This window comes from Erythrolamprus reginae, chromosome 1, assembly GCF_031021105.1.
Source record: "Erythrolamprus reginae isolate rEryReg1 chromosome 1, rEryReg1.hap1, whole genome shotgun sequence".
Classification (NCBI taxonomy): Eukaryota; Metazoa; Chordata; class Lepidosauria; order Squamata; family Dipsadidae; genus Erythrolamprus; species Erythrolamprus reginae.
Window position 1 is genome coordinate 342,717,256 of NC_091950.1, and position 27,188 is coordinate 342,744,443.

The following is a 27,188-nucleotide window of genomic DNA, read 5'->3' on the forward strand; positions in this document are numbered from 1 at the left end:
GCATATTCTTAAGTAACGCAGGGCCTCTCTTCCCCAACATTTTTTAAGAAGACAGAGACGCTTCATGTTAGTTCGTTTATTTTACTCCCTATCTTCCAAGTCCTTTCTCTTGGGGAGGTCCCTCCCCCCTGTTTCCCGGAAACGAGGGGGAATCCCTATGCATGCGTGGTCTGCTCGGGAAAATGGCGCCGCCGGAGCACGAAGAGACGGATAGCGACGGTGTGGCCGACGATGATGGTGAATTTACGCTGGAGGAGGTGCTACGCCTCGGCGGGACTAAAGTAAGAGACTGAGGCAATGAGGGACCGGAGTAAGCGCGTGTTGAAATGCTTGGCAGGACATTTAATTAATACCGGGGTGGGGAAGGATTCTTATTTAATGTAAGTGTGCTGCATATTTTTCCTCCTCTGATATGTCTGATCGAGATAAAGTCCTTGGTGGCTGGGCATTTCTCAGATTGCTGGCCTCCAGAGAAGTGGAGAAAACTTCTAAGCAGGAGGTTGGACCAAAAGACCTGCAAGATCCCCTCCAACTCGTTGCAATAATAATAATAATAATAATTAATATTAATATTAATATTAATAATAATAATGTATCCCCAAATACCAATATTGTGGCATTTGTGATCAGCATTTGGTTGGCCACTGAGAATGCATTGTGAAACCAGATAGCAAGCAGGATTTTGCCAAATGCAGCCAGTATATCTCTGGCACGGAACTGCATTTAATTTTAAAGGATAAACTTTCACAGATGATGATGCTTGCAAAATCTGAAAAATACAGTTAACAGTGGTTTGGGATTTAACAATTTGAGAATAGATTACCTATGCTTTTCTTTTCTGGTGGTGGCAGAAGGCTCAGGACATTTGCTTGAGCTGCCCTCCCCCCCCCCAAAAAATATTAAGAAGTGTAACTGCTAAGAGCAGTATTGTTTATTTATTTATTTGGACTTATATGCCGCCCTACTCCCAAAGGACTCTGGGCGGCTTACAAACAAATACATGCAAAATGAAATATAAAACCCTCTAAAAACAATGCAAAACAATTTAAAACCAGCAATTAACAGTTTTTTTGAAAACTGCATGTCTTTCCTGGTCAGATCCCTAGACTTTACAGTTTTTCAGAAGGCCAGTAGGGTGGGGGCAGTCAGGATCTCAGGAAGTAGCTGGTTCCAAAGAGGTGGAACAGCCACAGAAAAAGCCCTTCCCCTTAGGCCAACACTGATGGGACCTGGAGAAGACCAACCCTGTGGGCTCTTAGCTGTCGCTGGGAGCTATGCCGTAGAAGGCAGTCTCGAAGATAGTCTGGCTTTAACCTAAGTATACACTAAGTATTTTAATTTTCTCTTGGCATACTTATGACTTTAGTAAAATTCTAACCTAACGCTAAAGCAAAACATTGTCTGTCAGTCTTATAAATTAGATGCAGGAAATTTTAATATTCTGCTGTTATGACTTCAACAAACTTACCAGATTTTTTTGTTTTGGGTTACTTGCAATATATCTTATTATTTCCCCATTCGATTTAACCGCTTTATCACATGATTATCAGTTGTGAATTAAAGGCACTAATATAGCTTCTTGATTTTATTTTATACAGCAAGATTATATTATGCTCGCTGCTTTGAATGAATCAGAAGATCTTGTAGATGGGGGCAAAAAAGGAGCAATTGATGATTTTAATCAAGGTGAATTAGAAGCATTTATAAAGTCACTAGGCGTGAGCAAATATTCAAAAAAGTTCCTGGAAGAAGAAGAAGAAAAAGAAAAAGAGAAGGAAGCAGCAATAGAACTAGAGAAAAAATCACCCCCAAGTGAAAATGCTAATCAAAAAAGAGCAAATGGAACTACAGTAGGAAAAAAAGAAAAGGAAAAGAAAGTAAACAAAGTAAAGTCCCAGTTGAATACTACTGAAGATAAAGTGAAAAAGTCAATCCCCATCAGCAATGAAAACAGTGCATCCTTTCTGAGAACAAAGAAAGCAAAGGAAGAGGAAGCTTTTCAGTTTCACGTGAGACAGGTATTGCTGATAAAACCAGGGGGAAAATGGTATGACCTGGAGTATACTAATGAATTTTCTGCTGAAACTCAAAATCCACTTCTTGTATCCAGATACAAAGGCTTGGCTGAAAAACTTTATGAACAGGAAATAAACCTCTACAAAAACAACAGACATTTGCACAAAGGATCATCGTCTGCATGGATGAAGACAGTGGTATCATCAGGAACACTTGCGGATAGAATGGCTGCCATGACTCTTCTTATCCAAGATGCTCCTGTTCACTCACTTCAATTTATAGAGATCATTGTCAATATGATCAAAAAGAAAGGCAGTAGAAGGCAGAGCTTAATGGCCTTGGATACTTTCAAAGAACTTCTCATGTCTCATCTCTTGCCAGATACTCGAAAACTGCACACTTTCTCTCAACATCCTTTTGACAATCTGGAGAAGCTTTCAAGTGGCAACAGGGATTCAAGAGACAGGCGCCTAATATTGTGGTATTTTGAGCATCACCTGAAGCACTGGGTAGCTGAATTTGTGCAAGTATTAGAATCACTGACTCATGATCCCTTGATAGCAACAAAGGGTCGTGCACTATCCACAGCCCATGAATTGCTCTGTAATAAAGTAGAGCAAGAAAAGGCATTCCTTGTTCAGTTGGTCAATAAACTGGGAGATCCTCAGAACAAAGTAGCCACTAAAGCATCTTATCTTCTTGAGACTTTGCTTCATAAGCATCCCAATATGAAAGGAATAGTGTGTAATGAGGTGGAGAGGCTTCTCTACAGATCAAACATTAGCCCCAAAGCACAATACTATGCAGTTTGCTTTTTGAACCAGATAGTTCTTAGCCATGAAGAAAGTGAGCTGGCTAATAAACTCACAACACTCTACTTTTGTTTTTTCCAATCTTGTATCAAGAAAAAGGATGTTGGGTCTAAAATGCTTAGTGCTTTACTGACTGGAGTGAATCGAGCATATCCTTATGCTCAGACTAGCAGTGAAAAAATAAAAGACCAAATGGATACCTTGTTTAAAGTTTTGCACATTGTGAACTTCAATACCAGCATACAAGCCTTGATGTTGCTGTTTCAAGTGATGGATTCTAATCAGACTATCTCTGACCGATATTACGTAGCCTTATATAAGTAAGTGCCCATCATATTTTGATTTGTCAGATTATTTTCTCAAATAATAATGATTAAATATTTAAAATATATCTTTAAATTGTGATATACGCATTGCATTTCAATCACTGGAAACTAAAACATGAACGGTTGCAGGAATTGGGTATGTCTAGTTTAATGAAAAGAAGGACTAGGGGAGACAGGATAGCAGTGTTCCAATATCTTGGGGGTTGCCACAAAGTTGTTGGATAACCATTTGTAGGGTTTCCTGCCTAAGCAAGGGGTTGGACTAGAAGACCTTCAAGGCCCCTTCCAATTCTGTTGCTGTTATTGTTGTTGTTATTATTTATTTACGTTTACTAATAACAGTTGATAGGTAACCTGTCTTTGCAAAATTCATGCATATGTAAACTATTTGGTTTTTAATGTTTTTAAATAATACTTTAATTATAAATATCTTTAATTATAAATTACAATTGCAAAGCTAAAAATACAAACTGAAAAATAAAAGAATAAAAGGAAAGAATAGAAAATGCAGAAAAGAAAAATGCAAGTATAGTAAAGAAAAAAATATGTAAAGAAATGACATACCACTTCATCACAAGTAAGAGTGACTTTAGTAATTAATCACTTCTCTTAAAATACAACAATCTCTTCTTCCCATATTCCATCTCTTATCTATTAACAAATCCTCAAAGCCACCACATTTCAATTCCAATTATGAAAATCCATTAAAGGATATCAAGAAATAACATCTATTTCAATCTTGATAAAATTAAGACAACTTCATAGTCCCTTTAATTTTAACAGTTTAAATAATATCCTAGAACTTGATTTCTTGTCATATGTCAGTCCAAAAATTCCTAATACCTGAGAAATATTTAGTAAGTCATGTTTGAAAGTGATTAGAAAGTTTGTATGCAAACCTGGAGTGTCTACAAGGCACTGACTGGCCTGAGCAAGATGGAGATATTCCTTTCTCAAGAGTTCTAATCCCACTGGAGACTATGGTCTTGCAGTCTCCTCCTGAGGAGCAGCTGTATGGTGAGCAATCTCTTGTGCAGAGAGGAATTCCGATGAACTGATCTGTTCTGGTTCTTCATTCCACCATGTTTGCCGGTTCTGCTTTTAGCTATTTTCTCTCCCGGATGTTCCCATTTTGGAATGCTTTTAGTATTTTTTTTCCATCTTCTCTCTGAAATTCTCCTGGTGGTTGTAACAAGAACCCTTAATGTAACCAGAATTTCTTCTGCCATATAAAATTCAGAGTTTAGTGATAATGTAAATCTGAAATTGCAGTGAATATGAAATTCTTAATTGAGGCGTGATGATTTTTAAAAATGATTGGATAAACAAGTAGTATTAGGATTGTTTATTTTTTATTGTGTAAACACATATTTAAGCATATTTTTAACTTTAACACATTTCTCCTTAAGTTTAATTGAATGCAAATGATCATAGCATAGTGCCACCAGAGATTCAACAAAAGGATGTGTCCTTTTTGTCCTTCTTTCCTCTTATATCCAATAAGCATCAAATATTATCCAGTTTTGTGTTAGGTTTTGTAACTTTGAATGGTGACTGAATGAATACTATGAGTACCATAGTAGAGTTAGCTTCTGTACAACGCTCTTTAGATTATCTCATTAAGCAAGGAGTGAGATAGTGGAGATACATAAGAAAATATGTGCAATGATCTAATTTGAATATTTTTTGCAGGAAGTTGCTAGATCCCGGAGTAGCATTATGTGCCAAACCATCCATGTTTCTCAACCTTATCTACAAATCTTTGAAAGCTGACACAATATTGCGACGAGTTAAAGCTTTTGTGAAACGATTACTTCAAGTCACCTGTGGACAAATGCCACCTTTTGCCTGTGGAGCCCTGTATCTTGTGTCTGAACTTCTGAAAGTAAAACCAGGCTTATGGGTACAACTGCAGGATCATGTGGTATGATATGTTCCGGATGCATGGGTTTTTTTTAGTCTACCTTATCTACTGATTTCATTTTTTAAACTGTTGAGACTCTTTGCAGATGCTTGTTTCACCAATGATCCTTTATTTGAGAGGGTTAACTATTAGTGGTGTAGTGTATGATTAGAGTCAGATGTGTCTGAGGAATAATATCTTTCCCACTGAGTTGTAATAGTTGAAAAATAGCAATAGAGCTTAGACTTATATACCACTTCACAGTACTTTACAACCCTGGCTAAGTGGTTTACAAAGTCAGCGTATTTCCCCCAACAATCTGGATCCTCATTTTACTGACCTCGGAAAGATGGAAAGCTGAGTCAACCTGGAACTTGGTGAGATTCAAACTGCCAAATTGTAGCCAGCTGGCAGTCAGCAGAAGTAGCCTGCAGTACTGCATTCTAATCACTGCATCACCATGTCCCATCAATGATGGGTACTGTAATTTATAATTATGTTTTATTTTCAAGACCAAAATAAATATCCGGCCCTATGCTGGATATCATACACTTAATTTCTAAATGAAATTATTGCAGAATAGTTTTAAGCATTTGTGAACTGTTTAGAAAGTCAGTTTGTTCTACTAATTAAGGTACTGGAGTTGGACTGTGATAGCTACCTTAGGTGTGAAAGTCAGTTGGATAGCCTTGGGCCAGTCATTTTTTCTCAGCCCTAGGAATAAAATAGCAAGTTACTTCCAAAATGCTCTGTAGAAAACTGCATAGATTTGCTGTAGGAATCAAGGTTGATTTGAATTTTTCCTCCAAAAACATCCCCTTAAAATAAAGGTTATAATTTAAAGGTTGTTTTGTCAAAGAAATGGTATTGTAGACACAATCAGTTTTAAAATGTATAATTGTGCTAGATCCAATTAAGTTGTCTCAAAAATTGAATCTTTACATTCAATTAACATAAATAATTACTTTTTAGGAAAAAAGGACAGTTTCATTCTCGTTGATATATGGATACCTTCTGACATTTGCTTTTGCAAATGTTTACCCTACAAACTGTATTTTGCTGTTTTGAAGCAACTTTCTGTCTGCTTTTATGAACTACCTTCAAACTATTTCTGTGATTTTTGGAAGTTAATATCAAACTGTATCTGCTTGTTTATCTTTTAAAACAGTGGTCCCCAACCTTTCCTGATCCATGGACCAGCAATGGAGGTGGGAGAGGGGATGGTTTTGCGAGTGCATTCACTGCTTGCTCAAATGGAGCTTTGTGTGCTTGCCCGCTGCTTGCGGAGCCTGGTTTGCAGTACCAATCCATGGACCAGTGGTTGGGGACCCCTGTCTTAAGAGCTATCTTGTTTTCTATATTGACCTTCTTGCTTAAAACTGACTCTTTCTATAGGAATCAGATGATGAGGAACATTTTCATGATCTTGAGGAACAAGAAGAAAACCTTGTAGATGCAGACAAACAGATAAAAAATGAAGATATAGGACAGTCTACAAAACTCCATAACCAGGCTTCAGCGGCATCTTGGATACATCACCAGAATCTAGCGGGTAAAAATGTTTTGAAAATCTGTTTGTTCAATAATCATAATAGGGATTGAAGTTTTACCAGATTGTTTTTAAAAAGTTTCAGATTTTAATGTGAAGAACATTTTTCAGAGTTTGCTTTGTTATATGAAAGAGTTAAAAGAGTCAGCAGAAGGATGTGAATACTAATACTAAAGGTCATTAATTTTCCCAAGAATGGGAATTGAAGTAATAGGAATTTTGTTGGGCTAAGAGTCAAATTCTTCCAAGAAGAATTCTTATTTTCTTGATCACTTGGATTTCTGCTTTATCTAAAATATCTCATCCTCTTTCTACTATCATATCATTAAAAACTGTGTTTGGAGTAGTGAGCTATTAGCTTGCCATGCTGCTCTTCAATGTCTTTTGCTATGTATGGATTTGGAGTGGTTGTTTATTGCAAAAAAGTCTATTTCCTGCTGTGTTCTGTTAATTAGGTATTTCTGTTAATTTATTTTGGAAAGTAATAAATATCTCTTCTTTAACAGGTGGCAAAGGCACAGGTTGCTATGACCCATTATCTCGAAACCCTTCCTACTGTGAAGCTGATAGAACAAGCTTTTGGGAACTGAAGAAGGTACAAAATTTTTAAGTATGAAAAATTAGAAGAGAAATCTGTCTAACATGCCCATGATATTGTAGAGTCATATATATGTCACATGTTTTTTTGCTGAATTTGTAAAATTAAGGGAGACTAGGATAGATCTATTTCGGCCTTATTTTGGCCTCATCAGCTAGCCATACCCACTGGGACTTGAACCGGCAACCTTTGCCTTGTAAGGCAGAGAATTATCCTCTAGGCTACAGTATCCAATCCCTTCAGCTCTGCACCAGGGAAGGGTTACATATTTTTGTGTCGAATCACCCTGGTGTATTGAAGGAACATCACAGCTCCTTATTTGCCTCTCGGCCCAACCCAGGGCCATTTCCAAGGCAGTTAATTTTATTGATAGCCGACAATTCTATCTATGTGTCACATGGTTTTTTTGTGCTGAATTTGAAAATTAAGGGAGACTAGGATAGATAGATATATATGTAGATTGTTCTGAGTTCAGGTTTTGCCCCGTGTAATATTTTGAATGTCTATTACACGGGGCAAAACCCGAACTCAGAACAATCTACATATATATACCCGTGAAAATCTATGAAAACGTATGTATGTATGTATGTATGTATGTATGTATGTATGTATGTATATAACAATTCATTTATGCTCCTTCCGTCATTTGATACTCATTCTATTCCACCTGCTGATATCATTAGCCATACCTGATGCTGCTTTCCCAGACAAAGCATAAAATAAGTGAGTGTCTGAGCCAAAAATGCTTGCCCAGTCTTTACAGCATTAGTTACAGAGTACACAGACTCTTAATCCCTCCTAACTTTCAATGTCATAGATAAGTCGTTACTTACCCTAACCTTCACAGGGAGCTTGGGAAGGTAAAATGAGGAATGTTCTGTTTTAAGATCCAAATGGAAAGACAAAAGTAGAATTGTAGAATTAAATTAATAAAATATGATTTCCTATAAAGATCCATTAGATCTTTATACTTAGCAAACTATATATACATTTTGGGGAACTCGGGAAGATACTATTTCGATTTTTATGGGCACAAGATGACTAGGCACTCAGGTATGGTATTAGAAGGAACTGAAACTCTTTGAATTTGTATTTTGCTCTAATTTTTCTCTTCCCTATATTTCATTTTGTTTTAGGTATGCAGGTTTGAGTATTTGTACATCTTTAGTATTAAAAATGAATTGTACCAAAGAAATTATGGTAATAAATGTTTGTACTGTGCAATTATTTTTCTCCTCTTTGAAGAACTCTTTTTACTTTTTACAGTATTAGAGATTTCAACATCTTAAAATATTGACTATACAGTATAACTTTGTTCTTTCTAGCTTTCAGAACACTTCCATCCATCTGTGGCTCTTTTTGCAAAAAGAATTCTAGAGGTTAGTTGAATTACTTATTTTCCTTTACATTTTGTCTGTGAATTGTAGAGAAAGGGTGTCCCATCCCAAAACATAGAAAGGAAGAAAAAGCAAATGGGGGTGTAATTTAGTAGGGTTTAAGTGGCCAGCTTGCCAATTGATTATCTTAAACATAGATAGTTTAGACATAGACTTTGTCAAAGTATTTCAACATGCAGATATTTGATTTTCATTTCAACAATATTAATAAATGAATTAATTCTAGTTGTTTGGTATTTACAAGTCTACTGAGTAGAACAGGAAGCGTTATTACTATCTTGTGTTTAAGAGACTGGAAGTATTGGTTTGATCCAGATTATTCAGAATTACAATTTCCTCCCACAGTTTAAGTAATCAGTATCATATCCTGGCAAGCCTTCCTGTTAACAGTTCACTTTAAGTAGATACAACTTGTTAATTAATCAAGTTTATATGGCTGCCCATGTCAGGAAGTGACTGGGGAGGATATAATAATAAAATAAAAAAAAGTACATATATAAAGCAATCACTATAAAAACACTATTAAAATTTTCACTGGCATATTTCTTGGTGCTAATTGTAAATGTGATTTCCCCCCCTCTCTTTCTATGATTCAGGGTAATTACATTGAATATTCAGGTGATCCTCTACAGGATTTCACATTAATGAGGTTTTTGGATCGTTTTGTTTATAGAAATCCCAAAGCTCACAAAGGCAAAGGTATGAAACTTTTAGTTTATTAGAGTATCAAAGATTAAAGTTAAAATGAGCAACTATTATAAGTTTGTTTAATTTCTTAACTTATTTTTTGCAGAGAATACTAGTAGTGTGGTAATGCAGCCAAAGAAGAAACAGTCCATGAGTGATGTGCGAAACCTGGCAGGTAAAACATCTTTTATAAAGATTATTATTAGTAATTTCCTGTCATCATTAGAACACTGTTGTAATGTCCAATGGTTTCAATAAAAGCCATAAAATGCGTTATGTCCATTGAATATCATTCATCTGAATCTTTTCTGAATCAGAGGTTCCTATGAACAGAAATGCCTATTATACAATGGAATAATTTCTATTTCTTCTTCTCCCCAAATACTAGCTATATTTTTCTGGAGTTTTTATCAATCCTCTAGAGCACGGGGAGGCAAAGTTGGCTCTTCTATGACATGTGGACTTCAACTCCCAGAATTCCTGAGCTAGCATAGGAATTCTGGGAGTTGAAGTTCACAAGTCAACTTTATCTACCTCTGCTCTAGAGTAAATTTTGACTGGGTCAAATTCAAATGTCTTAGGGATAAAAGAGATAATTAGTGATCACATTTAGTTCTTTCATTCCTAGAGGCTTCCATTGGATCAAAGAGATTTTCATGAATGCAAATGTAGTTCTAGACTAGGAGATACTCAGTTTTCTGATATAATTTAAAAAATAGTGGTTTGTGGGGTGGGCATTTCTCCTAAGGCAGAAGCCCCCCACCATTTGGGCACAAGGGACTGGCTCTATGGCACGAGGTTTTTCTGAGGGCTGGAGGGGGTGTGGTTTTGCCTGTTGCCTGCATCCCACAAATGGGGCTTCCTCTATTTGTGTGGCACTTTCTTTATTCTCTTGGGATGCTGGTACTTCATCAATAAATCCCTCCAGCAGCAGAAGTACATTAGATGGATGCAACCCCAATGAGCCTCATTAATTGAATTCTCAACACTTTTTTTCATTAAAAAATTAATTAAAATACATTGAAATTATGTTGGTAATTTCAAATTGTGTTGTCTTTTGGGATCCAAATGGAAAGAAATAATTGGATTCACATTTCTTACTCAGTAAATTTAGGGTAGGAAATAGAAAACCTATGTAGAGAAGATACTTAAGCATTTGGGCTTAAATGTCCCAAGTTGCAAAGTTGTTACTTCTTATTGGCTTTATAGTAAGAATTTCATATGTTAATAGGTTTCTGTTGTTTAACTAAATTTATTTTTATATAAACCTAGCAGCATTAATCAATGTAAGTAATCTATATGACATATGACATATTTCTATTTCTAGTGAATAGCAAAGAATTCATTTCACAAGATGAAAGCAAAATACCTGTAGACGAAGTATTTTTCCACAGGTAATTACATATTTTTTAAAACTATACTTTGGTATACCAGTTATCCTTTTATCTTTCACTGGGTGTGGGATTTTTTTCTTACAAGTGCATATTATTAGTGTTGGGTGAACCCAACGAAGTTCGGGTTTGGGTTCGGCACCCGAATTTTTAAAAAAGTTAGGGTTCAGCACCTGAACCCAAACCCGAACTTTTGCCGAACTTTTGCATTCGGCGTCCGGGAAAGCGCCAGGAAGCGCCGCTGCCCAGCTGTCACTGTCCGGAACAATTGGGGTGCTTCCCGGTGCTCTCCCGAACCCGAACTTTTGCCGAACTTCCGGGTTCGGCGTTCAGGAGACCACCGAGGAGTGCCCCAGCTGTTTCTGAAGGTGACAGCTGGGCGGCGGCGCTTCCCAGAACAGCCGGGGAGCTGTTGGCCGATCGGGAGGCACAAAAGGAGGTGGGGAATCCCACGAGGGTATTCCAGGGGCGGAGCTTTGATGTCACTGAGACGTCCTTCCTGGAGTCCCCGTTTCAGCCGGCCAGGAAGGACGTCTCAGTGACGTCAAAGCTCCACCCCTGGAATCTCCTCGTTGGATTCCCAACCTCCTTTTTCGCCTCCCGACTGGCCGACAGCTCCCCGGCTGTTTTGGGAAGTGCCGCCGCCCAGCTGTCACCTTCAGAAACAGCTGGGGCGCTTCTCAGCGGTCTCCCGAACGCCGAAGCCGGAAGTTCGGCAAAAGTTTGGGTCCGGGAGAGTGCCGGCTGTTTCGGAAGGTGACAGCTAGGCGGCGGCGCTTCCTGGCGTTCTCCCGAACCTGAACTTTTGCTGAACTTTTGCAAAAATTCAGGTTTGGGTTCGGTATGCCGAACCGCGCAAAGTTCGTTATGAACCCGAACTTTGCAGGTTTGGTTCGCCCTACACTACATATTATCTTTTTTATAAGAGCAGTGCTTGTGCAACTCTCATAATTAATACAATTATATAAAATAGGGAGAGGATTATCATGAGGGGAAAATTAATGTCAAGGGCTTTTAAAAGCTAAAGGAGAAAGGATACATAATGCAATTTATATGAATAAAATCAATTCTGCCATCTTGGCTTATTGTAGATTGTTTCTATTTGATCAACATCAGTTTTGGGAAATCTTGCTGTTGCTATTGATTTTTCAGCCCTGATATTCTGCTGTTGAGAAGTAGAGAGCCAGGTCCTCACAAAAACCTTGCTTTGATAGCATCTTAGGACATAGTATTTTGCAACGTATTCAAAAGAGTCACTTCAGCAAGAGTGCTAGCACCAGATTAGCATCCTCCTTGAAGCATTAAATCAGCTAAATTGTCTGGAAAACTTTCATGGCTCCTAGCTATTTGCATCTGCGTCAGTTGACTCCCAGTAGGATGTCTAGCAGAATGAAGCCTGTTGAATCACTTATGCCAATCAAAATCAATATTAAGGAACTAACAGTACACAAGAGAGTAGGAATGGTAAACAACAGCACATAAATAGAAACGACTGGCTGGAAATTGTAATAGATCAGTGAACAAATCAATCCGGACTTCTCATTTGAAGCAGAAATGACCAGGCTCAAATGATTTTACTTGGAACACATTAGGGAACACTTCGCTTTCTGGAGAAAGCTTTGTTGCTGGGAATGGTGGAAGAAAAGAGAATGTAGCAAGGTGGATGGACTCATTCGCAGTGGTAATGGGTGCATGGTTGGAAGATCTGATGGATCAGGTTAGGGACAGATTGACATGGAAAAAAACCAACCCATGTGGAAACTAACAGATGACACTGATTTAATGGCATGTATACTCAATTCATAATGAAGCAGTAGTAGGTCAAAATAATTTTTACATGTTTGTCATACTATATTAGTGGGGAATGTTGAAAGGGTTCTGTTTTTATCTCAAAGCAGTATATGGCAAAGTATTTTTGTTAATTGGAAGAAATGCCTTCACAGTTGGCCTAAAAAAAAGACCTTGTGTCTTAGCAGATTAATAAGTGAAGTATAATGGAATCTAAATATATGATGCAACAATTTGAGAAATATATTTGCTTTTCTCATAAGTAATATCAACCAATTGTGTTTCAAATCAAAACTACCATTATGGTAGCACTGAAAAAAATGGATGTCTTCAAAGTTCCAGCCGTCGCAGGAACCCCGTGGTCACGTGATTATGATCTGAGTGCTTGGATCATGATTATTTATTTATTTTATTTTATTCGACTTCTATGTTGCCCAATCCCGAAGAATGCTGCCAGGGAGCCACAGTCACGTGTCCACTATTTGCAGCCTTCCCTGCTGCCTTCTCATAAGCAAGGCCAACGGGGAAGGTATCAGGGAAGGTGGTAAGTTGCCTCTTCCTGCTTAATGACCTGCACATATTGGGGTTATGATTGCATTGCTTAGCAATGGTGATCCTGATCCCTACTGCTATTGTGCCCTGAGGATTACCTGTAATGCCTTTAAAATGATAGTGTTTATAAAAGTAAAATCCTGACCTGTGTTTGTATTACTTGAACAGATTAGATATATCTCAATAAACTAGTTTTATGTGGATATGTACAATATTATTTTGATTATCAGGTTTTATAAAAAATTAGACTTGGACAAAGAAAAAAAGAAGCCAATGGGAGATGATGAAAGTATAGAAGATGTGGATGATGAAGAATTTGAAAAAGCATTAGGTAAGGCTATGCACATTGTTTTATTCCTCCTCAAGTAAATAATCATAAATGATACACAGAACATTTGATTTCCTTTGATTGTGGCAATTACTATTTGACATCAGTCTTGAAATCCTGAAAATCTTTTCATTTCCATGCCACGTGTACTAAAGAGAATTTAGTTATTTAAGTTTCTTTCCAAACATTTTTTTTGGGGTGTGTGTGTGTTAATTCATATTTTGCTAGTTGCTATTTTCCTACTGTCATTCTCTACAGTAAATTTTAATAAACAGAACATTAAAATTTTAAATATTTTAATTTTGACATTACAATATTATACTTCTGAACCTAATTTGTTTCTTTCAGATTCATTTGAACAAGACAATTGTTTTGGGAATATTGAGAGTGATCTTAATTTTGCTGGGTAAGATTTTTAAGATTCTGTGTATAAATTCTAACGATTCTAGATAACATTAATAACTGGCTTAAACTAGCACTAAGAACTGATTGTACAGTATATAGTGCATTGATGTTTCAGGTTTCTGAAAACCCCCACCCTGTCAATATTCCATATTTTTTGGATTAGAAGATGCTCCGGACTATAACATGCACATTAGATTTAGAGGAGGAAAACAAGATATATTTTTTTTGCCTCTGCCTCCCATCATCCATCCGATATTCATCTGGCTAGTGTCTTTACAACAGACAGCAAACAGCCTGGTCAGCTTCAGCCTGTTATCGCAGCTTCAGCATGTGGCTTGTCAGGACTCCGCTCAGTTACGGCTACCACCAGTCAACTGACCTGAGCTGCCTGGGGAACCCTGGAGCCCTTTCTGCCAAGTAGCTGATTGACAGTTGGATTGGCCTCCCGGAATACTGCCAATCAGCTGTTGTAGGTGGCGGGGATTTTTGCTGCCGTCACCATTCAACAATATGCTGGGAGACCGATCCAAATGCTGCTTAGCAGTGAAGGCTTCAGTCTTCCCTGGCAGCAGCGAACGGCAGTGGTAACCTCCCCTTTCCTTGCTGCAATATTCACTCTATAAGATGCATTGACATTTCCACCCACTTTTTTTGGTGGGAGGGGTATATCTTATAGTGTGAAAAATATAGTATATCACAGAATGGGATTTAGAATAACTCTTCACACTTGAAATATTTTTAATTACCAATCATCCAAATTACTGTGAAATTAATGTAATTTTATGTGAAACATAACAATAGAGCAGGGGTCCCTAAACTTTTTACACAGGGGGCCAGTTCACTGTCCCTTGGACTGTTGGAGGGCTGGTTTATAAAAAAAAACCCTGAACAAATCCCCATGCGCACTGCACGTACCTTATTTTAAAGTAAAAAACAAAATGGGAACGTACTATTTAGAGGGGGGGGGGGGAAGAAGTCTGAAATTCATATATGTTTAATAAGGTTAAATAAGGTCCAGGAGGGAAGTGTTTTTAATAGGAAAGTGAACACAAGAACAAGGGGACACAATCTGAAGTTAGTTGGGGGAAAGATCAAAAGCAACATGAGAAAATATTATTTTACTGAAAGAGTAGTAGATCCTTGGAACAAACTTCCAGCAGACGTAGTAGATAAATCCACAGTAACTGAATTTAAACATGCCTGGGATAAACATATATCCATCCTAAGATAAAATACAGAAAATAGTATAAAGGCAGACTAGATGGACCATGAGGTCTTTTTCTGCCGTCAGACTTCTATGTTTCTATGTTTATGTTTTGTTTTTAATTTTCTTTTGTTAACATCTGATTGGCTATACAAGGTTTTCTTGGCTTATAGAAAAATGTATAAAAAAAGAAGGAAGCACTTTGGCATAATGGTTAATAAGTTAGAAATATAATTGGTGTTGTACTTTTTGAAGGAACATTAAGAAGGGAATTTAATTAAAAGAAAATTAATGTAACTGGATGACAAAATTAGAAAAAAAACTTTTGCACCTTTTTGATGATTGGTATTAGTTACTAACAAAATACCGCATTTTATTCATGGAAAATTAGATGGTACACTGTGTTGTTTGAGTGTATACCTTATGTCCTTGGCCAGCTTGTCCTTGAGGTGGAGGAGAAGCCTCAGTGTAGCCTCCGATCTACATTTTAAAATATACTTCTGTTCTATATATGAAAATAATTTTGATAATGTGTCTATGGAAATAAACCCCTTTTTTGAGTTCTTTTCCCCATAATTTGATGTAGAGTAGAATTCCCTTTTCATCTAGAAATACTGAGAGTGATATAAAGTGCTTGGGCTTGAAATAAGGAGTTTATTCATTCATTCATTCATTCATTCATTCATTCATTCGATTTTTATGCCGCCCTTCTCCTTAGACTCAGGGCGGCATGTTAGCAATAGCACTTTTAACAGAGCCAGCATATTGCCCCCACAATCCAGGTCGTCTTTTTACCCACGATGGAAGGCTGAGTCAACCTTGAGCCGGTGATGAGATTTGAACCGCTGACCTATAGATCTACAGTCAGCTTTAGTGGCCTGCAGTACAGCACTCTACCTACAGTGCCACTCCGGCTCATTTATATATAAGAAACAGTTGAGAGAGCATTTACCTTCTTGGAATTCATTACAAAGTAAAACTTCATGTCAATTGTTTTTTGCATATGCTTTTTATTTCAATCCCTATTAAACAAAAATAATCAGATAGAAACCAGTAGAATAAGCAACGGATCATTTTTATTCGTATCATCTCCCTTCCCCATCCAACGTATTTGGAGTTTAGTGTTTCCTTTATTTTGAATAGTTCAGATCACTTTATTGTTATTGGCGGAGAAGACAGAAACCGGGAGAGCCAGAGATGTTTCAGTGTATGGTTTTGTTCCCATTGGTTCAAGTTTCATGCACTATGAAATGTTAGCGTTACAGGAGAACAGGGATTTGGGGTGGAAAGTTGATCAGCATTCTTGGATATTATATAAAGAGATTTAGAAGATCAAATTTAACCATTATGCAGTTTGGTGAAAGTATCTGCATTAAACCACATCTATGGTACAATCCTATATTTCTAAATTTGTGCACATTTATAGCTAGTTCGCAATGAAAAGTTCCTCTTATCAAGTGCTCCAGCTTTGGATCAGAGTTCTAGCATCTGGCAGGGTGACTTTGGGCCAGTCATTATCTCTTAGCCCAACTCACCTCACAGGGTTATTGTGGGGAAAATAGGAAGAGGAGGAATTAGGCATGTTTGCTGCCTTGAGTTATTTAAAAAGCAGTAAAGGTAGGATATAAATAAATAATTGTGGGGTATTGAAATATCACTTTTGGTTTCAGGTATTGCTATTTTTTATATATTTTTTCCTTTTGCATAAAGGTTGGCTAATTTTTCCAATACAATAGAATAAAATTCCTTATCAACCAACTGTGATTGGACACACAAGGAATTTGTCTTTGGTGTATATGCCCTCAGTGTCATAAGGAGAATAAAATTCAGCAAGAATAAAAAGATACAACAGTTAGTGATAGTCAAGGTTACTAATAAGGTTACTATACAATATGAAGTAATGTAGCATTGATGGCTGTGGTTTTTCAGAATTTCCTTAACTTAGCCATCAGCTTAAGTGCAGATGATAAACTCTAATTTGATTAGCACCTATAAAGTTCAATACATATTAACAACAATTACTCAAAAAACCCTGGAAGAATATACAAAGAATATAATCTGGGCTACCTCAAAATAAAGCACCACAATCAGTGTTCCCTCTAATTTTTTTTCGGGGTGAGCGGAAAAGTATAGTGTCTGAGCGGCAGTCTCTTTGGCATTGGGTGGCATATAAGTATAAATAAATAAACAAATAAAGTAATAAAGTAAGTAAGTAAGTAAGTAAGTAAGTGTGGGCGTGCGCTATCACACAAGAGCAAGTTCTTGCATCCATAATTCTATCCTTTCTATGTCTTCCTCCCTCTTTCCTCCCTCCCACTTTCCTTTCTATCTCTCCCTCCCTCTTTTCTATCTTTCCCTCCCTCTTTCCTTTCTATCTCTCCCTCCCTCTTTCCTTTCTATCTTTCTTTCCCCCTTTCTCCAAGCCCTTCCTTTTCCCTCTCCCTAACTACCCCCTTCTCCCTCCTTTCTATCTCTCCCTCCGCCTTTCTCTCTCCCTTCCTTCATCTTTCATTCCCTCTCTCCATCCCTCTTCCTTTCTCTCTTCCTTCCTTCCTCTCTCCCTCCTTCCCTCCCTGTCTTTCCCTCCCCCTCCTTCCCCCCTCTCTTTCTCTCTCTCTTGCTTTCTTTTCCTGTCTTTCTCTCTTGCTTGCTTTCTCGCTTTCTTTCTCATTCTCTCTCCCCTCCTTTCTCTCTCTCTCTCTCTTTCTCGTTCACCACGCCGGCAACAGAGAAAAAGAGAGAGAGAGATGGAGAGAGAGTGGAGGGCGCCGTTGTCTTCGCCTCTGCTCGGCGGCTCTGCAGTGAAGAGGAAGCAGCCGCGCACCGCCTCCCGGGAGCCCAGCCGACTTTTGGAGCCGTTTTGTTTTCAGCTGGGCTCCCGGGAGGCGGAGCGTGGCCGGGCACCATGTCTTCGCCTCCGCGCGCCGCCTCCGCCCGGCCGAAAATAAAACGGCTCCAAAAGTCAGCGGGGCGCCGTGTCTTCGCCTCCGTGCGGCTCTGCAGCGAAGAGGAAGTAGCCGCGCACCGCCTCCCGGGAGCCCGGCCGACTTTTGGAGCCGTTTTGTTTTCGGCCGGGCGGCGGCCACGCGCGGAGGCGAAGACACGGCGCGCGGCCAAGCTCCGCCTCCCGGGAGCCCAGCCGACTTTTGGAGCCGTTTTGTTTTCAGCTGGGCTCCCGGGAGGAGGAGCGTGGCCGGGTGCCGTGTTGCAGTGGAGGAGAAAGAGAGGCGGAGCGGGCAGTGAGCGGCGGCCGGCCAGGTGTTCGGGGGGCATCCGGCGCGCGCTCCACAAATCTCCCTGCCAGCCCACCCGCCCGGAACATTCAAAATAAGAAAACCCTTCGCTCTTACTTTGAATGCTCCGGGCGCGCACGCAGGCAGGGAGATGGGAAGAGCGCGCGCCGGCCCGCGCACCCACCAGCCCCCGGAGAACGCCTGCCCCTCCCCCCTCTCTTGCAGCGGAGGAGAAAGAGAGGCCGGGCGGGTGGGGGGCAGGGCCGAGAGGCCAGGAGCGCGAGGGGGCTGGAGGCACCATGGAGAGGCAGGTGTGGCTGCGGCTCCCTTCTACTGCCCGCGCCTGCCCCCCCCGCGGGCTGGCAGGGGGATGGGGACTGCACGCCCGAGGGAAAAGTGCGCGCAGGGGTATTTTGGAGCGCGCGCGCACGTGCGCAGCTTACAAGGAACGGTGACCATCATAAATAAGACACTCTTTGTTACTCCACAAAGTATCAAACACACATAGGCCTATTTAAAAAGGAAGATAAGATCTATGAGATAATGTATATAGAAAGATGTGTATTTAAAGTTTATTTCTATCATTTTTAGTAATATAAAAGCCAAAAAGAAAAATAAGAGAAATTCAAATGAAGAAACAGAATCAGAAGACTCAGAGGAAGACAATTTTGAGGATCTTGATGATGAGGAAGTCTCTCTGAGTAGCATGGATGAAGACTTTGGGGAAGATATTGATGAAGAGGGAGGGACTTTCATGGATGTGTCAGATGATGATAACATTTCAGGTAAAAACATTTTCCATAGTCCTTAAACTTTTTATTCTTATTAAAACAGTTAAACCATACAGATAAATTGTTGCAATTTTAAACGTTATGCTGTAGAAATCCCTGTAGCTACTCAGAGATCTATGAAATCTTGAGTTGTTCAAATTTTTGTAGTATGCAAGTGTTTCCAAGTGGACTTCGAAATTCCATGCTAATTTTCAATTTTATTATGTAATACAAGTTTTACTAGCTCTTCTTTTTGTTAACAGATGAAAATAATGACACTGCAATCACACCTGGCAGTAAGAAAGGCAAAAGAAAAAAAGAAATGGATTTTGCTGGATCAGGTAATATAGGTAAAAGTAATACTTTTAAGACTTGACAAATAAGAAGCATGAGAAATTCATGTTTCTGTCAAAGTACCAAGGGATTAGCACAAATTACCAGAATTATTTTATTTACAGTGCACAATCACAAGCAGTTTTAGATTGCATCAGGGATGTATACTAGTGACATTTGGAAGGTAATAACTTATTACTAATAAGGGATTTAATTTTATTTATGAAGTCTTTAAATGAAAGTAACTCCAAATTTTGCACTGCAATATAATTTTATTGAATCCCCACATTCATTTTGTTAAAATGAATGTTTTCTAAAAATGAATGTTTTTAATTCCATTATAAAACAATTTACCAATCAGTCTAGGTTTACCAATCAACCCAGAGCAGTGGCTGATGTAACATCAACTTTCTAAAAACTAAGAATTTCACTGAAGGAGAAACATGGAAATTTATAATATATTATTAAATTTATTCCTTTCAATCAGTGGAAAGTGGTAGGTTCTATAAATGAGGATGTTGCTGAGTTAAGAAACTGAAACTGTTCATTGTACAACATTTCTATCCAATTCAGACCTGTGGATTTTTCTAGTTTTATCCAGCCTCAATTGATTCTTTGTCCACTACTTTGTTATACTAACAACAAATGCTTGCTTTATGTAAAACTCTGCAGAAACAATTTCTGAATTATCTTTTTCTTTAAGGATCAAAGAGAAAAAGAAAACTCAAAGATTCTGGTGCTGCTGCTGCAGCAGAAGAAGTAGGTGTATTAATTTTGTATCTATTAAATGGTATTTGATTTGAAGGCATTCAGAGATGTAATTGTGTTGTATTTCTTTTAAAGTTTGGTCTCTTGCTGGATGAAAATATTGGGTCCAAGTTCGACAATATTGGAATGAATGCAATGGCCAACAAAGATAATGCAAGTAAGTAACTTGTATGTGAACATCTTTGACATCCTACTTCAACAGGGTCTATCTATTGTAAACATTTTTAGTATTCAGAACCATTATTGTTGGGTTGGTTCTATATTATTGTTGACTCCTGACAACTGCTAGAACTAATCCCAATAGTTTATTAGGACTAAGGAAAATGGATGGAAGTAGTTAATGTAGTTGTTAACTGTTTGGTAGTGTCTCATCACTTCTATTCTTCTTGTCTTATTTATTCTTTATATATTGAGTTTTATTTTTTGTAAGCTGCCTAGAGTCACTGAAAGTGAGTGGTCAGCCATATAAATTTTCTTTAAAAAAAGGCTAAAACTTTTGTGGAATGGGTTTTAAGTATTCTGCTGTTGAGAGGCTTCCATTTATTATGTTAAATGGAATTTTACTTAACCTGCTACTGCCAGTCCTTTTATGCTTGATTCTTTATTATGCTCAATCTTTACTCAGCATATACAACACTTCTTTAGAAGTGCTGGTTAGATGAAACATACATAGAAATATATATTTAAGGAATTGGTATCCTTCTCTTTATTCCTCTGGGAGTCTTGGCTAGATTTCTTTAGATTCCAAGGAAAGGTCAAACCTATATTCAATCTGTAGTATTTCTATATAGAGATAGAATGTAAAAAGTTTACTTCATAAAATTATTCACACATGAAAAAGCAATTGCCCCAAAGCCTAATTTTGGAGACCTCTATTACTGTTCTTTAAATATACTGAGCTGCTTACTTTAGATATACTATGAAAAAACACAAAGTAAGTGAAAATGTGTAGTAATAAGATTGAAGAGCCTTCTGAAAAACAAACAAAACAAAAATGGAGCCTTTAAAAATACCTTTTATGTGGTTTTTTAAATGAAAAAAAATGCAACAATATTCGTGATTTGATTTTTTTGAATGTCTTGCCTTACAAATACTTTACATCCAAATAGAAAACTTTGTCTTCATGTTTGAAGAATGTACTTATTCCATTGATTTATCTAATTTATTCACTGTCTTCCTCTGTTAGATCTCAAACAGCTCAAGTGGGAGGCAGAACGAGACAAGTGGATGCACAATAAAGATGTGAAAAGTATCATCAGGCAGAAAAAGAAGTTCAGGCACAAACCACTGAAAAACAAACAAAAATACAAGCGGAAAAAATAAATGTAAATTCTTTTTCTATTTAACTACTACCAAATTGTTTCTACTTACTTTTAGGGTTTTTTTGTAAGCCATTTCTCTTCATCTATCTCTTTGAGCCCATAAATACCAGCCCACTCATTACTCTTGTAATAAACTGTGAAAATAAGAAAATGCCTTAAACGTGGTTGAATTAAGAGCAAATTTTAAAGATATGATTTAGAATATAATTTTAGTCCAATTTTCTGCAGAATGTTATCTGTACTAAACAACTATATTTAAAAATGGACAAAAATTACACTCAATAATTATTAACCAAACATACCTTCCAAAACAGATGGGCACCTTCGCTTCATTTTTTGTCTGAAATCTGGGGCAAAAGGAATTTCTATTAGTCACAAAGTACTACAGTAAACTTTAATACAGTAGTTGTACAGCATATACTTATTTTTACATTGTCCTAATCTTTCAGAATTCACTAAATATGAAATGGTAGTTTGTAAAAGAGACAGAGCAAAATGTCTCCTTATACAGTTGTACCTCTACTTACGAACGTTTCTACTTAAGAACCTGGTCATGGAACGAATTAAGTTCGTAAGTAGAGGTACCACTGTATTTTCAAAAACTTTGAAGTTGGTACCCAAAGAATTTTTGGGAAACGCAGCTATTGTGAAATAAGACAGAAATCTCTCTGGCAGATTGGTGTTGGTAGGACAGAAGTCAACTCCTAGGACCCTCCTCTGTGGGGTGCCCCAGGGTTCGGTCCTCTCTTATTTAATATCTGCATGAAACCACTGGGTGAGATCATTCGACAAGACGGGGTGAGGCATCAGCAGTATGTTGATGATACCCAATTATACATCTCCACCTCTTGTCAGGTGGATGTAATGTTCCAATGCCTGGAGGCCGTGAGGATCTGGATGACAGTTAATAGGCTCAAACCTAACCCTGACAAGACTGAGTGGCTGTGGGTATTGTCTCTGAAGGATCACATTGACTATCCATCCTTAGTCCTGGGTGGGTGGGAGAGAATTACCACCTGCCCGAATGGGTTCACAATTTGAGTATCCTAGACTCACAGCTAGGATTAGATCAACATCTGACAGCTGTGGCTAGAGGGACCATAGCACAGGTTCGCTTAGTGCACCAACTGCAACCATACTTGGATCAAGCTCTTCTCACGGTCACTCCTGACCTTATCACCTCACAGATTACTGCAACGCGCTCTATATAGGGCTAACCCTGGAGAGTGTTCGGAGACTACAGCTGGTCCAGAATGCAGCTGTGCAAGCTCTTGTAGGTGCACCTAGGTACACTGACATTACACCAATTCTCTGCAGTGGCTCCCTATGGGTGTCTGCGCGCAATTCAAGATGTTGGTCATTATCTTTAAAGCCCTACATGGCTTAGGGCAAGTCTATCTTCGAGACCGCCTTCTACCACATAACTCCCAGCGACCAATAAGGGCCCACAGAGTTGGTCTTCTTTGGGTCCTGTCAGCTAAACAATGTTGGCTGGCAGGCCCGCTGGGGAGGGCCTTCTCTGTGGCTGCTCTGACTCTTTGGAACCAGCTACCTCCTGAGATCTGAACCATCCCCACCCTACTGGCCTTCTAGAAAGTTATAAAGACCTGACTTTTCCAGCAGGTTTGGAGCCGTTGATCTGATGTCTTCGGAGAGGGGTGGCATATAAATCTACATCATCATCATCATCATGATTCAGCCATTAATGACATGCATGTTTTTTTAAGCTGCTTTAATTATTGTTTTTAATTGATGGTTTTAAACCATTTGAAATTGTTTTTTAGGGGTTTTATCACATTGTATGGTGGGTTTTTTTTGGTTGTGAACTGCTCAGAGTTCCTAGAAAATTGGGCAGCATACCAATCTGGATAATAAATAATAAAATGTGTACAAAAGGTGTTTTCCCATTATAATCTAGCACGACATACCATGTTTCCACCAAAATAAGACCCTCTTATTTTTTTGGAACACTGAAATAAGCGCTTGGCCTTATTGCCATGCACTCAAAAGCCTGACTGGGCTTATTGTCAGGCGACGTCTTATTTTGTGGGAAACAGGGTACATATCTATAATGTATCTATTGCCACAACCTTCAAGAAGCCACACCTTTTCCTGGTCTTGCTCAATAACATTAGCGAAATCCAGAAAAAAAATCCCAGCACATGGTTTCTTTATGGTGTGATTGACAATAGTGTACCAACACTAGATCTGAAATATTTTCCTCATTCCAGATATGACTGCCCACATCAATGAAGTTACTTCACATAAAGTTGTATCAGGTTCTTACCTTCACTCGACTTCATTTTGAAATACAAAGTATATGCCCCCAGAACTCCAATAATTTCCAAAGCTATAATTTTTTTGAGGAGCCCGACGGAAGTTTGAGAATACATTGTTCAGCCAATCTCAAATCCTAGTGATAGAAGCAAATAGAGGTCAGTGGTGACAACATTTCAGTATGACTTTAAAATTAAGTAAGAAATGAAACAACTTTACACAAAGAAGCTGAAAGGGACAGAACTAAAGAAGTACAGTGGTACCTCAAGATACGAACCCCTCGTCTTACGAACAACTGGTGATACAAACCCGGGGTTCAGAAAAATTTTGCCTCTTCTTACGAACTTTTTTCGAGTTACGAACCGGCGTTCGGAGACTGCTGGGAAGCCGCACGGCTGTTTTAAAAGGTGACAGCCGGGCGGCGGGGCTTCCCAGAAGCCTCCCAAACGCCGGTTCGTAACTCGAACAAAGTTCGTAAGAAGAGGCAAAATTTTTCTGAACCCCGGGTTCGGTTCGGGAGGTTGCTGGGAAGCCCCCCAGGCCGGCTGCGACCTTTTAAAACAGCCGCGCCGCTTCCCAGCTGTCTCCCGAAGCCGAGCGCGGAAGTTCGGCTTTGGCGTTCGGCTTCAGGAGACAGCTGGGAAGCGGCGTGGCTGTTTTAAAAGGTCGCAGCCGGCCTGGGGGGCTTCCCAGCACCCCCCGAACCGAACCCGGGGTTCAGAAAAATTTTGCCTCTTCTTACGAACTTTGTTCCTAGAACCCGGGTTTGGGGGTGTGTGCTGGGAAGCCCCCCAGGCCGGCTGCGACCTTTTAAAACAGCCACGCCGCTTCCCAGCTGTCTCCTGAAGCCGAACGCGGAAGTTCGGCTTTGGCGTTCGGCTTCAGGAGACAGCTGGGAAGCGGCGCGGCTGTTTTAAAAGGTCGCAGCCGGCCTGGGGGGCTTCCCAGCACCCCCCGAACCGAACCCGGGGTTCAGAAAAATTTTGCCTCTTCTTACGAACTTTGTTCCTAGAACCCGGGTTTGGGGGGGGGGGGTGCTGGGAAGCCCCCCAGGCCGGCTGCGGCCTTTTAAAACAGCCACGCCGCTTCCCAGCTGTCTCCTGAAGCCGAACGCGGAAGTTCGGCTTTGGCGTTCGGCTTCAGGAGACAGCTGGGAAGCGGCGCGGCTGTTTTAAAAGGTCGCAGCCGGCCTGGGGGGCTTCCCCAGCACCCCCCGAACCCCGAACCCGGGTTCGGGGGGGTGCTGGGAAGCCCCCCAGGCCGGCTGTCACCTTTTAAAACAGCCGCGCGGCTTCCCAGCAGTCGCCGAAAGCCGGTTTTTTGCGGGGTTTTTTTTTGGTTGCACGGATTAATTGACTTTACATTGTTTCCTATGGGAAACAATGTTTCGTCTTACGAACCTTTCGTCTTACGAACCTCCTCCTTGCACCAATTAAGTTCGTATCATGAGGTATTACTGTATATGTTTTCCAAGATCTCACTGCTGAGGTACTGGATGTTCCAATGATTTTCATTTTGAATCTAATATAGTTTACTTCCAACATTTACTCAACATGCATGACAAGAATGAAATGTTAATTCAATCGCTTAAGAATGTGTGATTTATATTTGTTAATACATTATATGTAAACATGTAAGAAATGTTCAAGATGATGTGGACGTTACTATTGGAGCTGAGGACCTGAATGGAAATGAGAGTTGGATGCACTAGAAATAGGGTCATTAGTGCAATAAGAGGCAATGGATGATGAAAGAATATGAAGACTAAAATGTGTGATAAATACAATAATAATACATTTATTTGTTAATATATTTGAATGATAAACCACAAAATATGTATAAAGGATGAGAATATAAAAAACCTGGTTGCATGGAATTGAGTTCCTAAGAGAAAGGTGAGTAAAAGCAATGCCAGTGGGGTGCGGTGGGGAGGGAACTGGGTTGTGCGAGTGTCGGGTTGGTGCACACATGCGTGTGCAGCTCAAGTGAGTGATGGGTGGAAGTGATGAGTGATGAGTGGAAGCAAAGATTTTCAAGGGAGCAATGAAATCATTGCTCACCTAAATTTGCTCTAAAAGACTTGCCAAGGCCTTTGCTGATGATTACTTCCATTTTATTATACTGACAGTGGGGTGAAATCATATATGACTGCTGCACTGTTTCAACTCGTATCCTCAAAAGGTCGCTATAGAGCAGTGATGGCAAACCTTTTTTTCCTCAGGTGTTGAAAGAGCGTGCGTGTGCGCTATTGCACAGGCGCGAGTGCCCAAACCCATAATTCAATGCTTGGAGAGGGCAAAAACAGCTTCCCCGACCCCTCTGGAGGCCAGAAGTGGCCTCTTTCCAAACTTCTGGTGGGCCCAGTAGACTCGTGTTTCGCCCTCCCCAGGCTCCAAGGCTTCCCTGGAGCAGGGGGAGGGTAGAAACGTCCGGAGGCTCTCTGGAAGCCAAAAATGCCCTTCCACAGCCTGCATGCGAGCCAAAATTCAGCTGGCCAGCACTTACATGCACTTTGGAGCTGAGCTAGGCCAACAGCTTGCGTGCCAGCAGATATGGCTCCACGTGCCACCTGCGGCACCCGTGCCATAGGTATGCCATCACTGCTATAGAGCACTGCACACCAAGACAACTAGACACAACAGTTTTTTCCCAAACGACATAACTCTGCTAAACAAATAATTCGGAGTCTTTGGAGAGGGGCAGCATACAAATCTAATAAATTATTATTAGTATTATTATTATTACTAAGTCTGTACTACTATTACTACTTTTTTTCTCATCATTCCTATTTGTTTATTTACTTTTATTTATTTTTTTGTTAAGTATGTATTGGTGATATCACCCATCACTCATCTCCCACTTATGACTATGATTTTAATTAATATTGTTTCCTGATTTGACCCCTGTGACAATCCTTAAGTGTGTACACTGAGAGCATATGCACCAAAGACAAATTCCTTGTGTGTCCAATCACACTTAATAAATAATTCTATTCTAACTGAATCAGCATGCTGGGTAGGGAATTCTGAGACCTGACATCTACACATCTTAAAAGTTGCCAAGTTTGAGAAACACTACGTTAGTCCATCCAAAACACATTTGGTGCCACGGAGAACTGCCATTTGCTTTCCCAATTCAACCCTTCTTCCTGATTCAGAGGCAGATAACTCCTCGTTCTAGCTTAAGGTCAAAACTGGGACTTTCAATGGGTACCGTCAAGGTAGAACTCCTAAGTTTCCGCGCCAAAAAAACATGCTACGGGGCATTGCTCTACTTTTCTTTTGGGACGAAACATACAAGCAGCAATTACCACTGATAGAGCGCAGACACTCACAATCCCAACGTCCTCTGCGTAAGAGAAGCTTCTGATCACCCTTCCATGCCTTTTTTCCTTCTTGCCTCAGAGGGAGGAGCTAAGCTCGCGCGCGCAGGCGTATAATGTTTTTCGCGGCTGGATGGAGTTTAGCTACTACTTTCCATTTTTGCGCATGTGCAAAGGGGACCTATTCGGGATTACGCAATTTACGTG

The 27,188-nt window shown here is 39.5% G+C and overlaps 2 protein-coding genes across 5 annotated transcripts; one reads left to right on the forward strand and one right to left on the reverse strand.

Annotated features, from left to right (window-relative positions):
- Window positions 1-124: 124 nt before the first annotated feature.
- On the forward strand, window positions 125-21,533 carry CEBPZ (CCAAT enhancer binding protein zeta). The gene is made up of 16 exons (XM_070734101.1): window positions 125-281; window positions 1,599-3,148; window positions 4,847-5,078; window positions 6,453-6,609; window positions 7,113-7,201; window positions 8,530-8,583; window positions 9,198-9,300; window positions 9,395-9,463; window positions 10,616-10,682; window positions 13,250-13,350; window positions 13,696-13,753; window positions 18,781-18,974; window positions 19,223-19,300; window positions 19,996-20,051; window positions 20,136-20,217; window positions 21,247-21,533. Exons 1-16 carry the CDS (start codon window positions 162-164, stop codon window positions 21,381-21,383), a joined length of 3,147 nt encoding a protein of 1,048 aa, XP_070590202.1. The 5' UTR covers window positions 125-161; the 3' UTR covers window positions 21,384-21,533.
- CEBPZOS (CEBPZ opposite strand) lies at window positions 4,282-27,080 on the reverse strand. Of its 4 annotated transcripts, none has more exons than XM_070734108.1 (5): window positions 26,994-27,080; window positions 23,670-23,795; window positions 21,685-21,729; window positions 21,432-21,516; window positions 4,282-4,333 (listed from the first exon to the last, which is right to left on the reverse strand). In XM_070734108.1, the coding sequence occupies exons 2-4, from the start codon at window positions 23,773-23,775 to the stop codon at window positions 21,434-21,436; spliced, it is 234 nt and encodes a 77-aa protein (XP_070590209.1). In that variant the 5' UTR covers window positions 23,776-23,795; window positions 26,994-27,080; the 3' UTR covers window positions 4,282-4,333; window positions 21,432-21,433. The 4 variants fall into 4 exon arrangements, with proteins under 4 accessions (XP_070590209.1, XP_070590206.1, XP_070590205.1 ...); XM_070734105.1 differs by lacking the exon at window positions 4,282-4,333 and adding an exon at window positions 19,159-19,249; XM_070734104.1 differs by lacking the exon at window positions 4,282-4,333 and adding an exon at window positions 21,201-21,347.
- Between the last annotated feature and the right edge of the window lie 108 nt (window positions 27,081-27,188).

What these genes read in the sequence shown, in the direction of transcription:
- CEBPZ (XM_070734101.1), top strand. Translation starts at nt 162, where the DNA reads ATGCGTGGTCTGCTCGGGAAAATGGCGCCGCCGGAGCACGAAGAGACG. An exon ending in TTGCAAAAAGAATTCTAGAG is followed by an intron (nt 8,584 to 9,197) that starts GTTAGTTGAATT and finishes TCTATGATTCAG; the next exon opens with GGTAATTACATTGAATATTC. An exon ending in CTGCTGCTGCAGCAGAAGAA is followed by an intron (nt 20,052 to 20,135) that starts GTAGGTGTATTA and finishes TTTCTTTTAAAG; the next exon opens with TTTGGTCTCTTGCTGGATGA.
- CEBPZOS (XM_070734108.1), bottom strand. Translation starts at nt 23,775, where the DNA reads ATGTATTCTCAAACTTCCGTCGGGCTCCTCAAAAAAATTATAGCTTTG. An exon ending in CAAAATGAAGTCGAGTGAAG is followed by an intron (nt 21,730 to 23,669) that starts GTAAGAACCTGA and finishes CTTTTGCCCCAG; the next exon opens with ATTTCAGACAAAAAATGAAG. An exon ending in GTGCCCATCTGTTTTGGAAG is followed by an intron (nt 21,517 to 21,684) that starts GTATGTTTGGTT and finishes TTATTTTCACAG; the next exon opens with TTTATTACAAGAGTAATGAG.